The sequence below is a fragment of the Fibroporia radiculosa genome (assembly GCF_000313525.1).
Source record: "Fibroporia radiculosa TFFH 294 genomic supercontigs, scaffold3610, whole genome shotgun sequence".
NCBI classification, from domain to species: Eukaryota; Fungi; Basidiomycota; class Agaricomycetes; order Polyporales; family Fibroporiaceae; genus Fibroporia; species Fibroporia radiculosa.
Window position 1 is genome coordinate 1,159 of NW_012133389.1, and position 11,842 is coordinate 13,000.

The 11,842-nt window shown below is 48.1% G+C and overlaps 4 protein-coding genes across 4 annotated transcripts; 1 reads left to right on the top strand and 3 right to left on the bottom strand.

Annotated features, from left to right (window-relative positions):
* Positions 1-736: 736 nt before the first annotated feature.
* FIBRA_04879 (uncharacterized protein) lies at positions 737-2,219 on the bottom strand (the record flags this gene model as incomplete). The annotated part of the gene is made up of 2 exons (XM_012326664.1): positions 737-1,944; positions 2,003-2,219. The coding sequence occupies 2 exons, from the start codon at positions 2,217-2,219 to the stop codon at positions 737-739; spliced, it is 1,425 nt and encodes a 474-aa protein (XP_012182054.1).
* A 618-nt stretch (positions 2,220-2,837) lies between these two features.
* Positions 2,838-5,034, top strand: FIBRA_04880 (uncharacterized protein; the record flags this gene model as incomplete). Its single annotated transcript, XM_012326665.1, has 11 exons — positions 2,838-2,917; positions 2,972-3,058; positions 3,114-3,417; positions 3,485-3,603; positions 3,654-3,766; positions 3,818-3,833; positions 3,883-4,046; positions 4,099-4,431; positions 4,497-4,751; positions 4,806-4,964; positions 5,021-5,034. The coding sequence occupies 11 exons, from the start codon at positions 2,838-2,840 to the stop codon at positions 5,032-5,034; spliced, it is 1,644 nt and encodes a 547-aa protein (XP_012182055.1).
* A 1,579-nt stretch (positions 5,035-6,613) lies between these two features.
* On the bottom strand, positions 6,614-7,769 carry FIBRA_04881 (uncharacterized protein; the record flags this gene model as incomplete). Its single annotated transcript, XM_012326666.1, has 4 exons — positions 6,614-7,309; positions 7,363-7,541; positions 7,596-7,616; positions 7,694-7,769. The coding sequence occupies 4 exons, from the start codon at positions 7,767-7,769 to the stop codon at positions 6,614-6,616; spliced, it is 972 nt and encodes a 323-aa protein (XP_012182056.1).
* Positions 7,770-8,235: 466 nt separating this feature from the next.
* Positions 8,236-10,772, bottom strand: FIBRA_04882 (uncharacterized protein; the record flags this gene model as incomplete). Its single annotated transcript, XM_012326667.1, has 22 exons — positions 8,236-8,429; positions 8,489-8,535; positions 8,594-8,623; positions 8,676-8,739; positions 8,796-8,868; positions 8,919-8,940; positions 9,003-9,064; positions 9,128-9,192; positions 9,255-9,349; positions 9,401-9,441; positions 9,492-9,502; positions 9,556-9,601; positions 9,662-9,777; positions 9,841-9,906; positions 9,959-10,007; positions 10,060-10,104; positions 10,156-10,250; positions 10,312-10,405; positions 10,459-10,492; positions 10,548-10,619; positions 10,669-10,677; positions 10,732-10,772. The coding sequence occupies 22 exons, from the start codon at positions 10,770-10,772 to the stop codon at positions 8,236-8,238; spliced, it is 1,371 nt and encodes a 456-aa protein (XP_012182057.1).
* Between the last annotated feature and the right edge of the window lie 1,070 nt (positions 10,773-11,842).

Below are 11,842 nucleotides of genomic sequence, written 5' to 3' on the forward strand. Positions count from 1 at the left end.
TCCACGCAGTTCGCGCGCGCCATATCGGCGTCACCCTCACCAACATGGCGAGCCTCACTCAACGTAAAGTCCTTGGTCTTTGGTTTGGTTCTCCGAGGTGAAGGGCGTGCCGAGTGATCTAGATGCGCATACGCTGGAACAGGGAGTGCAGAGGATCTTGCCATACGTGGAGAAGCTGAGACCCGCTCGAGACGATGGGAGATTGGATGTGCCAAGGGAAGAACTAATTGAGTGGAGTGGATGATACAGGCGGGCGTACACAGCGGCGAGGGGTTAGACTTCACCCTTTGGCAGAAGTTTGTGGAGCAGTTCTATGCCGTGATTGAGCGTGATTATAGGAATCTGCCCAGGAGCCCAGACGAACAGCTGAGTCGGGTTTGTATATACGTACATATCCGCATTCCTTGTCTCCGTTTAATCTGAGAATACTTATTATTGCACACGTAGGAATCAATCATACAACGCAGTCTGGCTACTGAAATAACTCTACCATCAATACAAGGGTCTCCACAAAGACAGCAATCGCTCGGAATCAAATTAGTGGATACATGCCTCTCAATTCTGCTTTCAGCCTCGCTACTGTGCACGCAGAAAATAGTTCCGAAAGCGCAAGGTGATATACTTCACCAAGTTTGCTTGCATGCGTGTTTGGAACGTAAATATCCTGCGTGGCACCACACAGGGGAGGTGTTACCACAACAAGAGTCACCGATTTCACGCCGGGTCTGTTCATCAGCTAATCCAACCCAACCTCTGAGATTCCGTGGTTGAGAGCAACGGTTACCTGGAACATAATCGCGTGTTGAGTCCGATCGTCGTAAATGAATGCGTCGAATGTGGGTTGTGATTTGGATTCAGAAACATAGAACCCATCCCGAAGTGTAAGTCTCTCCGTCGTTGAGCAGTGGTAGCGATCCAATGGATCAAACCTTCCAGATGGCAACGTGGTAGCAATGTCCATGGCACCCGCTTTAAAACCAAGGCAAAGGTACTTAGACGAAGTATTCTTGCTAGAATGCCAATGCGTGTTTTTCAGGCCAGATTTTTCGCTTTTCTGCATCGCAGTAATGGGCCATCCACCACCTTGTGGGAATGTAATGAGAAACGCTCCCTCCAGAAGGACGCCAGCGGCTGCCCTTGTGGATTGTTCGCGAGAGAAGATGTCATAAAGTTCAGATGCGACATGTTCTAGAGAATGTTCAAGTCGCTCGAGTATTTGGAATAGTAGATAGTTGTTTGCCACTCTCACATTGCAACGCCTTCGGTCACTTTGGGCAGGAGCAGCTGTAATGAGTAGGTGAGATACATTAGCCTCCATGTTAGCGCCAATAGCTTCATGAAGCAACTTGACAAGTGCGGTTTTGTCCAGTCGGCGGAGTGGCCCTACGATCATATCGTCATAATCGTCAGGCGCCGCTCCAAACCCATACGCAGGACGAGCATTCGCTCCGTACCGCTCAAACCAGAGCAGTAACTGGGATTCCGAAGGCCTTGTGGAGGGTTGAGGCCACACATAAGTGTCCCGAGTGTCAATACACTGTATGTTATATTTTGGGCAGAAATACAAAATAGCATACCCAATTATAAGCTCCTCAAGGGGCCATACATCCATCCAACACATTTGAACTGAGCCCGGTTGTTTCTTCATCCATTGTATGCGTTCCCAGCAAGGCGATGCTGCCTGGAGGATGAAGGAGGACAAATCCGGCCTACTGTAATTTGATTGGTGCACCCCCGTCAATTTCGGACTGGAGTCGACGAAGATCCATGTGAACCGGGGAATATAACGCTGGAGCTCACTAGCAGAGCCAGCTAGGGGAAACGGAATGGTGAAGACCCCTTCGTCGACAAAGAGAAGGAGCTCGCCAGGCCATAGTTGCAGGATGGTAGGTAGGCCAACGAGGAGACGAAGGACAAGGACATAAAGCAGAAACATGCTCTTGCCTGGTATGTGATGAACGAATAATAGGCTAAAGAATGTCAGCATGACATGGATACTTACCGACACCCGGGTTGCCAATCACAACTGCTCCTAGGTCCACGGGTAGCTGGAGTGGCAAATCTACGAAGGGGTTATAGAAAGGGGAGAGCTCCATGGCATCGACCTCCATTGCCTCATCGTCTTCGTTTCGCGTATTCTTTGTAGTGCCTATCACTGCGCGGCTAATGATATGTTGAAGTACCTTTGGATATTCGGCTCTGATTAGGACTGACGACATCCTGAATGACAGCAAGTACGAGTTGATAGTACCATCACCTCAAGAAAGGACAACAGAGGGCTCTGGGAGGTTAAGCGGTTCAGGCTGAGGGTCACGTCTGACGGCTAGAGGACGGAATACTAGCTCGGTGGAATTGCGCCGCCAGGCAAGTTGATGGAGTTGGGCAAGACTGCCAATGCTGGTTGTCATGTCCGGAGAAACAGGTACTGCGTTCCGGTAATCAGAGATAGACTGCACCATATTTGTTGCACGACCCGAGTCGTATGAAAGAAAGTTGTGGATTGAAGAAACAGGGAGTCTGAGATCAGGTTTAAGATAGCACGTCTCTCATCTTATCTTATCCTCGTGTTTGGCGCTTGTCCTGTTGAACTTCAATCGCTCGCACACGTCCAAAGGTCCAAGATCAACTCACGGTCCACAGTCGTATCGATGAACTATCTTGATTCGCGAGTAACCCATGCGAATTATCTTATAGCCTGGAGGGAACGGAGGACCTGCGGAGGCTTTCTATGAAGCCATCCGGCCCGGGAAAGAGTGCAGCTGCACATCTCTACTCCCGGATAATTTATCTCTGCTCTGCCTAAACTCTCTCAGCGACCCCCATCTCTATCTTGACATATGGCTGCACAGCTCCCAATTCCAATATACTCGTCTCTCGAAGATGCTTTCGGAGGCCTGCGAACGGCATCGGGGCAGAGGTGAGTCTCGCAATCTGTCATTTGCACTTGCCTTCCGAGCCGTCATCACAACAGTGTGCGATGGGCTAATCTTGCACAAGAGTTCAAGAGTCGATTTGGGAGGGAACCAGCATACATAGCTAGAGCACCTGGTCGAGTGAAGTAAGTGTGCGTGATTTGTCTCGTGTGATCGGAGGAAACTGATTGCAACGGGCAGCTTAATTGGAGATCATATTGACTACGTTTTATTTGGCGTCCTCCCCGCCGCCGTCGAGCATGATATCCTCATCGCCTGTGGACCGTCTATGTCTCCTGTGAGCTCTAACTCTGGCAGCGTGGCGGCACACAACCTCGACCCCCGATATGTACCTCAAACGTTTGCTCCTATGCTCAAGAGTGCGCCTCTGCCGACTGCATCCGAAGAGAGGGATGCTGAGAATACGGTCCACGCGGAAAGCTGGCACATGGACATCGATACCAAAGAGCTCAGATGGGAAAGTTACGTGAAGGCAGGATATTATGTGAGTCACATTCCAGCTTCCTCTACATAGTACACAGAACTACAATTAAGCGTAATATGTTTGACAGGGTGTCTTGAATCATTTCTTTCCTGCCGCTGCTGGTTCTACTACCACAGGTCCGCACCCAGTTCCGGTTGATCTGTTGGTCACCGGATGTGTACCAGCAGGATCTGGTCTTTCATCGAGGTATATCACTGTTCTTTCCTCAGAATACGAATTGTATAAATGTTTTGCAGCGCAGCTATGGTAGTAGCTTCCACGCTGGCCTTCCTCGCCGTGAATAACAAAGTGGTTGGCCTCACAAAGGGCGAGCTGGTCGAAATGGCGATGGAGAATGAGAAGCGCGTGGGTACGTCCATCTCAGCCGTTATCATGGCCTGAGACTCAAATGTGGCGCTAGGCGTGAATAGCGGAGGGTAGGTGTTGTGTCATGGGATGTTATGCGTAATCTCACATGTCCTTCAGCATGGACCAAGCGGCGTCCGTGATCTGCACGCCAGATACAGCTCTATATATCACGTTTTTTCCTTCTTTATCCGCACAGCCAACTCCTCTGCCCACTTCGCGCACAGTACCTCGGGCAGTATTCGTGTGCGCAAACTCACTGGTCGTGAGCGACAAAGTTGTTGGTATGGTACCGTGTTCCACAGTTCGGGGATGGTGACTGATTCACGATCTCAGGGGCTAAGACCCGTTATAATCTCCGCGTTGTTGAAACACTCGTCGGGGCACGGGTACTCGCGCACCATATTGGCGTTGTTCTCGCTCCCACAGAACGCCCCACTCTACGTGAAGTTCTTGGCCGTTGGCTTGGTTTCTATGAGGCGAAGAATGTGCCGAGCGACCTGGATACGGATATGCTGAGAGAGGGAGTGCAGAAGATATTGCCATACGTGGAGAAGCTGAGACCCACTCGAGACGATGGGGAATTGGGTGTGACGATGGAAGAAATGATTGAATGGAGTGGAATGCCGGAGGCTGAGTTCAGGCAGGTATATCTTTCGTGGGTGGATGGTACGTTCCGTTTTTCGTGTCCTATCGCGTTGGACTGATCCCGTCGTTTCATGCGTTGATCATAGTTGAAGCGACACATTTCCAGCTGTACAAGCGGACGAAACACGTATTCGAGGAAGCGCTGCGCGTACTTCGATTCCGGGATGTTTGTTTCTCGTCTGAAGCGGCCATCTTGCCTAGGGATACGCTTATAGACCTTGGCGCACTCATGAACGAGTCACACCAGAGCAGCATTGAGTTGTGCGAGAATTCTTGTCCGGAGGTGGATGAACTTGTGCGGCTCGCCCGAGAAGCGGGGGCGTTTGGCAGCAGGGTCACAGGTGTGTATCTTTTTCAATGGTATCAGGAGCCAATGTGATGCCATCATTCGTTAGGTGCTGGATGGGGTGGATGTACGGTGTCTCTTGTCGCCGAAGATATGGTAGACGAGTTCATCCGATCGATGAAGTCAACATACCCGCCCTACAAGTACTTAGGAGACGACGAGCTGCGTGAGGTCATCTTCGCCACTAAACCCAGTAGCGGCGCATTTGGTATATCTATTCTGATTCGGCCATTCATTCATTATTGATGCAGTTCTTTTCCGCAGTGCTGAAGCTGTGACTAGTAGTGTACGATGTAATAGGGGAAGACAATTGTGAGAATGTTGTGGCGGATGTAGATATTGGATACGTATCTACATCCGTGACTGCCACAGGTCGGCGCTCATTTACAGTAAATTGAACTCCTTGGTATCCGTGGAACGCCAAACATGTATGCTCTTCAGCTCGTTAATACTACTCTGGCAAGTGATCATTCATCACAAGAGCGGAGCGAGGATTTAGCGAGATTGCTGCCCAAGGGAGGAGCGGATAGACCATCCATTGTTATAAGATGAATTGTGAAATAGTCTGTCATTCCGACCCAATTCTCGCTGAAGACAAGGAAGGCACTTGCATCGAATCAAGACACTGTGCCATTGGTACAATACTTTCCAACCGCGCTCACTTGCTAATACGTGTGATCATCAGTGAAGTATTCGCGTTAAACCCGCTCCCTTCTCGATCCTCCAAAATCCAGGAATGTGCATCAAATAATTATGCTGGTCGTTGATATAGATCAACGCTTTGATCACCCACCCGGTCGTCTTCCGGCCAAATGATGTTACTTTCAAGTAAGTCCTTGACTAGGCCCAACCAACATGACTGGGGTTCATCCAGAATATCGATCACCTCCTTCTCCAGTGATTGTAATCCCCGTTTATCTCCCTCTGCAAGTAGAGTGAATTTAATGCGAGACAGTCACTATTCTATGGATCATCTTCGAGAGAGTGACTTACTACATCTTTCTTGGAGGTCAATCAGATCTATCATAATCCCATATCTGATCTGAGCAAACTGTAACATTATAGTGCATATAAGATTGAGTGGATAGCTAGCAGGGGACAACTGGATCCGGGAGAACTGGAGCACAGCAGTATTGTCTTCGTGAAGAGAAACCTGTTCACCCTTCATCAAAGCCCATTTCGCCTTCCGTGATTGGCGTCTCGACACCCTAAGAGAAGAGTTGCCAAAGAACGTTCCCAGAAAGGCGGGTACGTTCTCGCAATTGTGGCGAAGATATCGTATGGAGTAGTACAGCAGGATGTAAATGAATGATTCGAATTCGTGCCAATACCCGGATAATATGGTTTTGCCATTGAGGGTCAGTGCAGACCGAAACTGCCAGGGTGTCTGAACATACAATAAGTCATCGTTTATGAACTGGGGTGTTCATGGCTCACAGTCTCGTCGTACAAGTATCGTCGATTTCGCGGCTTGTCCAAACACTTTCCTGAGTACATGACAGCGCAAATCGCGCCGAATGAGGCTATCTGGGTGAGCCCGTTGGAGGTCGCTTGGAAGAAGGATCTTCTCGAGTGGAAGACGGTCGGGCGTGAAGGTTAGATATAAAGGGAACGATGAGGCAATCCTGCAATTTTATATCGTCGAGAATGACTACAAAGTAGTGTGAGTCGTAGGATGGCGTGAATTAGCTCCTCCATGTGTTCTTCGTGCTGCAGGGAGCTGGATGAAGTTCGCGTATCTTTGCCATACGTTAATGATTGCGAGGCAACATTTCTCATAACGTCTGGAGACTTCTTCCATTAAACGATATCCATCTCGATAGATGAAAAATGAAAAAATGACTTTACAATATATTGTTATCGCGAATCATCAACTTCTTTCGACGTAAGCATCTGATCACCAATCCGGTCGTTCTCCGGCCACCGCTCTGCATCGCGGAGCATACTCTCCAATATGAGTAAAAACCTGTCGTACGCCATTTCGGCTTCAAAATGATTGCGTCTCATCTTGTCGTGAGAATTAGCCATTGCTTCTTCTAGCCTGTCTCGACCCGGATCGTCGGCCGAGGCAATAGTTAGAGGTGCATGGATGATTGTCGTAGTCGCCGTATTGGTCACAGAACGAGTTTCCGAAGCAGACTTAGGTAGAGCCTTTCCACAGATTTGTTGATTCAGAACCCGAGCTAAGATTGGGCTGTCGAAGGCGGCCCTCCAGTAAGACTCCCTGCATATCAAAAGTAGCTGCTTAAAAATATGATTGAAAGGGTGGCTTTCAGGATCAAAATGTAGTGAAACCGCGTCTTTCTCGTTGGGAGGAATCACTCCCTTATGTATGATAGCCAGTTTTGCATTTCGCGACTGCCTTCGGGACACGTTACGAGTAGCATCGCCAAAATTTCCGCGCAGGAACTCGGGTACATCGCCGATGTTGTGGCGAAGGTACCGTACGGAACAGTAAAGCAGGATGTGAATGAACGATTCAAGGGTATCTGATACCTCAACTTCTCGGTTTCGATCAACAAGTACCAAGGCAGATTGAAATTGCCAGGATAGCTGATGTTCATATCAGCAAGAATGGTAAATAAACGATGGCTTCAAACACTTACAGCGCCCGCTTGAACGAAGTGCCAATATAGTTGCATCCTCGATCGTCTGTCACCTATTTCCGCAGACGGGTAATTCCTCTTATATTCGCGCGTGGCATCTTCAGCGGGAACGTCTGGGACAGAAACACATTTCTCTAGCACAGACTCATCAGCATGTGCTGCTGCATCTGCGGTTGTAGCTGAGAAGCTTATGTTAATATGACGTTTTTTCAAATCATCTGCACAGTACTTACACCTATCTCGTGGGACAGACACTTGAAGGTAAGAATTGGCCAAGTTGAGTTCAAAATCAATCCTTTATCCCTCGGCGAAAGAAGTTGTACAGGCTCACCGAGAGTCAAGGGCCAGATCTCTCTCTCAACTACTGTGTTCTCGCCAACATTATGGAACAGAATCTCGTCTTCCATGACCTTCGGCGCGTCGAGAAACAAGGAGGAAAAACTTTTGGTAGAACGTCTCTGGGTGCAAAGTTCAAGGGTCCGAAGATTTTTATGCCACTTTACGGCTCAGGCCAATCCTATGGTAGGGCTAGCCTGAGTCGTGTAAATGTCATACTCGGCGCAGGGCAAAGGTATGCTCACGATTATACATGCGGTGCGAGGAACTGTATACAATTCGAGCACGAGGAGGTGCTCGACCCACGGGTCTGTAGCATTCAACGGCTACGGTCACGATCAGAGCTCGACACTAGACCGAAGCCCCAAGCGCCCGTACTACATCGACTTCGGACTAGGAAATTCGCATCAACCTTAGCATCGTTTTTACCATCCTCTGACGTCAAAGTTTTTTTTTCAACTATTGATATCTCATCCGAGTCCATCACAGTTGGTATAGCGCTCAATTTAGTGAGTACGTCAATTTACGTGCAAGGTTTTACAAAATCACTTCCCCGTCTACCAATTCAAACTCGTGCACCTTTCCATCGTCCTTCGAGTCGTTGTCCTCTGCAACTCCGAGCTGATTCCCACCCAGAATCTCCTCTCTGGCAACGTCGGCCTGCCATTGAGCTGCTGCGGCTCTGCGAGCGTCTCGGCGCGACAAGAAGAGAACAAGAAGTGCGGTGCACACTGATCATTGCCCGATTTGAGAAATGGGTTATCTCAATGCAAAGATGGATGTAACATACTCATCGCAAAGTTAATACCTGCGGTAGCAACAGTTCCTTTGAAGACGCTGCAAATATTGATGCATGACACATAATGGCAAACGACAAGAGGCATCTGGTACCTACCGGGGCTGCTCTTCTTGAGGAAACAGTACACTGGCCAAGACATGAGATCATACACATGATAGCAAACTAGATTGGTACGAACATAGGAAGCCAAGTCTGTACGACATAAGCAAAGGTGTTGCAACACCCGATAACGAATGCTCGTTCTGCAAGCCCAATGGTCTATATAAGGTCATGGTGAGCTGATTTTGGATGTACGTACTTTCGCTGTCGTGTCCTGTTAACTCATTCGCCCACGCTAGAATCAATCCGGATAATCCGCCAGTCACCAGCGTCTGAGCACAGTTTTCAGAACGTAGATCAACGAGAGAGACAGAGGGCTCACAAAATAGTAGAACACCCAGCGTCTGTGAGACAGTGTATTGTTGAGTGTTAAATCCAGGAATCAAATCGCGCATGTGGTGCTTACCTTGCTACATGTTCGTAGAGAGGACTGGCAGCCAATATAATGCATGTTATCATGCTCCATGTCTGCCAGTACAATCGCAAACACTTAAGACCTATTGCTCGTGAACATACAGATGATTCACTTACCCCCGCAAAAATCATAGGTGGCCAGCGCGCCTTCACGGCGTCTGACCACCATGCCCACGCCAATGCTGGAAAATGTTTACAATCAATGTTTGCACAATGCCAAATATTTTTTAAAAAAACTGCCTACTTGTCACTACTTGGACAGCGTACATTGGAATCGGATATGTATTGATTTGTGCGACAGTGAAAACTTGATGCCCTGGCGTATTAAAGCTCTGCAGCCTACATAGTGTCATTAACGGAACGAATCAGTATATTCATTAAAAAGCCTACCAGAAAATCATGGACGTTGCGGGGTTACTACCGTTGTTGAACTGAGCCGTGCTGTTAGCTGCTTGTTGTAAGCAAATTGAGGTAATCGCACCAAGACATATACTACAGAACAGATCAATTCAGAATGCTGACAAATTAATAAGGAGCCTACGTACGCAAGGTGCACAAGTACACATGCCAAGTAGAGAAGAACCCTATAATCTTGTGAAGATAACATTGGATTAACACCGTTTCGCTTATGGATGAAGATTAATGCTTTACTTTCTTCTTCGTATAGCGGGATGGAGGTTTCCTCCCTATCTCCTCCATCCTGCGTCGGGCCAGCTGAATTTCGTCTTCTGTGTACAAATAACCCGCAGGCGTGTTCGAAGGGAGGTCTATCAGATGATCGAATAAACACTATGAGCGATAAAGTAACACCAGAACAACTAGAAACACACCGGGCATAATAAGGAACCCGAGAAATGCGATTGGAACAGTAATGATTCCATCGATGATGAACAGCCCTATTCTACCACTCAGCCATTGGGAACAAAATTAGGCGAAAATTAGACATACATTTCCATCCCGCAAGACCATATTTACCATTTAGCCCATCATACGCACCCTGACACATCATAAATCAAAAACATGGTATTTTCAAATATAAGTCCACAAACAGCTTGAAGGAAGCCGCTTATCATCGGCCCGATTGCACTGGCGGTCTGTACGATTATTGAGTTGAGGTTTCATAAATCATGTATCGGAATGCGCACATGAAATATGCATGCTCGCTTGCCTAGCTCGTCTGGCTTATACCAACTACCAATAACATATTGGATAGAGGGATAAAACGTCGATTCAGCCAGACCTGCAACGATGAGCCACCTTGAATTTCAAGAACAGCAGTTCCACTTGACATAGACTCTCACCAACAAAGAACCTGATAGCGACAAGGGTCCTGAAGTTCTTGGCTGATGCGAGAGTCATAGTAAGAACACTCCAGATAACCTCCATGAGCGGGATCTGCGGAGTAATACGATTGAGAGCGGTATAGGTTTGATTGAGACTGAACTAACCCATATTGATGGACGGATACGAGTCACTAGCATGCTGTGCAATGTGACTACGTCAGAGGCGTCTGAAAGAGAGCGAAGTTGGAACTGACTTGGACGGTATTTGCCCAATAACATAGCCGCATGTCCACGCGGTCGTAATGTAATTCAACTCGTTACCGTGTCTGAAAGAATTTTAATGGGAAAGCGCGGGTCACATGGAAAGTGATTTACAAGCCAAGGCTATGTATCGAAGTCAGTGATGAACACAACAATTTGATGGAAGATGCAACTTACTCGGTTTGCATTCCGGAAACATAAGCGTTCTGTGGCGACATGAAATGACAATCGGTATTGCGCGCGAATAATCAAAGCAGGATTATAACCATACCGTTACGTTTTGCTGGTCCAGGTACGTGGATTTCAGGAACGTTAGTCCAACAGTCGGACACGCTGAACAAAGGGGACTTATTTGCTAAAATACGAGAGCGCCGCGTAGGTTAAGAGGCAGGCGTCCAACTTTGCAAGGAATCTGCGTTCCTCAGGTGGCTTGTCCCAAGTGTCCCTTCGTGCAGTCAGTTACAGTCAACTTGGCAAGCAAAGTAACAAACCAGATGTAGCTTCTGAGAGCGCGAGTCTGCCGATCCTTGCCGTTGCCCTTCATTTCAGCAAACCACTGCGTCAGAGAATCCGGAGACCAGGGAACTTGTCCTGAGCGCGGGCATGACTTGAAGTATGCGAAAATCCAACGGAGAGCCAGCACCCGCCCAAACGCCTATTAGCAGATCATTCGAAGGTAATATGACACCATCGTCTGATAAGCCATTCGGAGAAGGACGCGAAGGCCAAATGCTTGGAGAGCAACTTCTAGCCCTTCGTCTTCCGAAACAGCATGGTGACTTGGAGTACGCGGCGGAGCTGGTGATGAACGTTTGAACTATCAAAGCACGTCAATTCTGCGTTAAGTGAACCAATTGATCACAGCGAAGAATTTGAAACTAGCGCAGATTCAGCGCAATAAACACAAAATCCACTTTATTATAAGTATGGTGGGTGCAGGTTCGATTGTTGACAAGAAATGTGTCTGCCGGCCGAGCAAGCTCTGGCTAACGAATGATGCTGCCGGGAGACGAACTTCAAAAGACGAAGTCACTTGGACGATGGCTTCTCGGCAGTTTCCGTCCCGCCACCTGTGACCCCTGCCTTCGAGCTTTAGCGAGACTCTGGACTCGATACTATCTCCCAATGCTCTACTTTCCCCCTTTTCTTTACCAGTAGTCCTGCAAGTGACGCTATAATCTCTTGAGTAGATCGCGGCCTTGTAAGTAATGTTTGTACCGGGGATTCAGTGGGGTACTATAACAATCCAACTGAACTCAGATCCTCCACGAGGACTTCTGCGATCCAC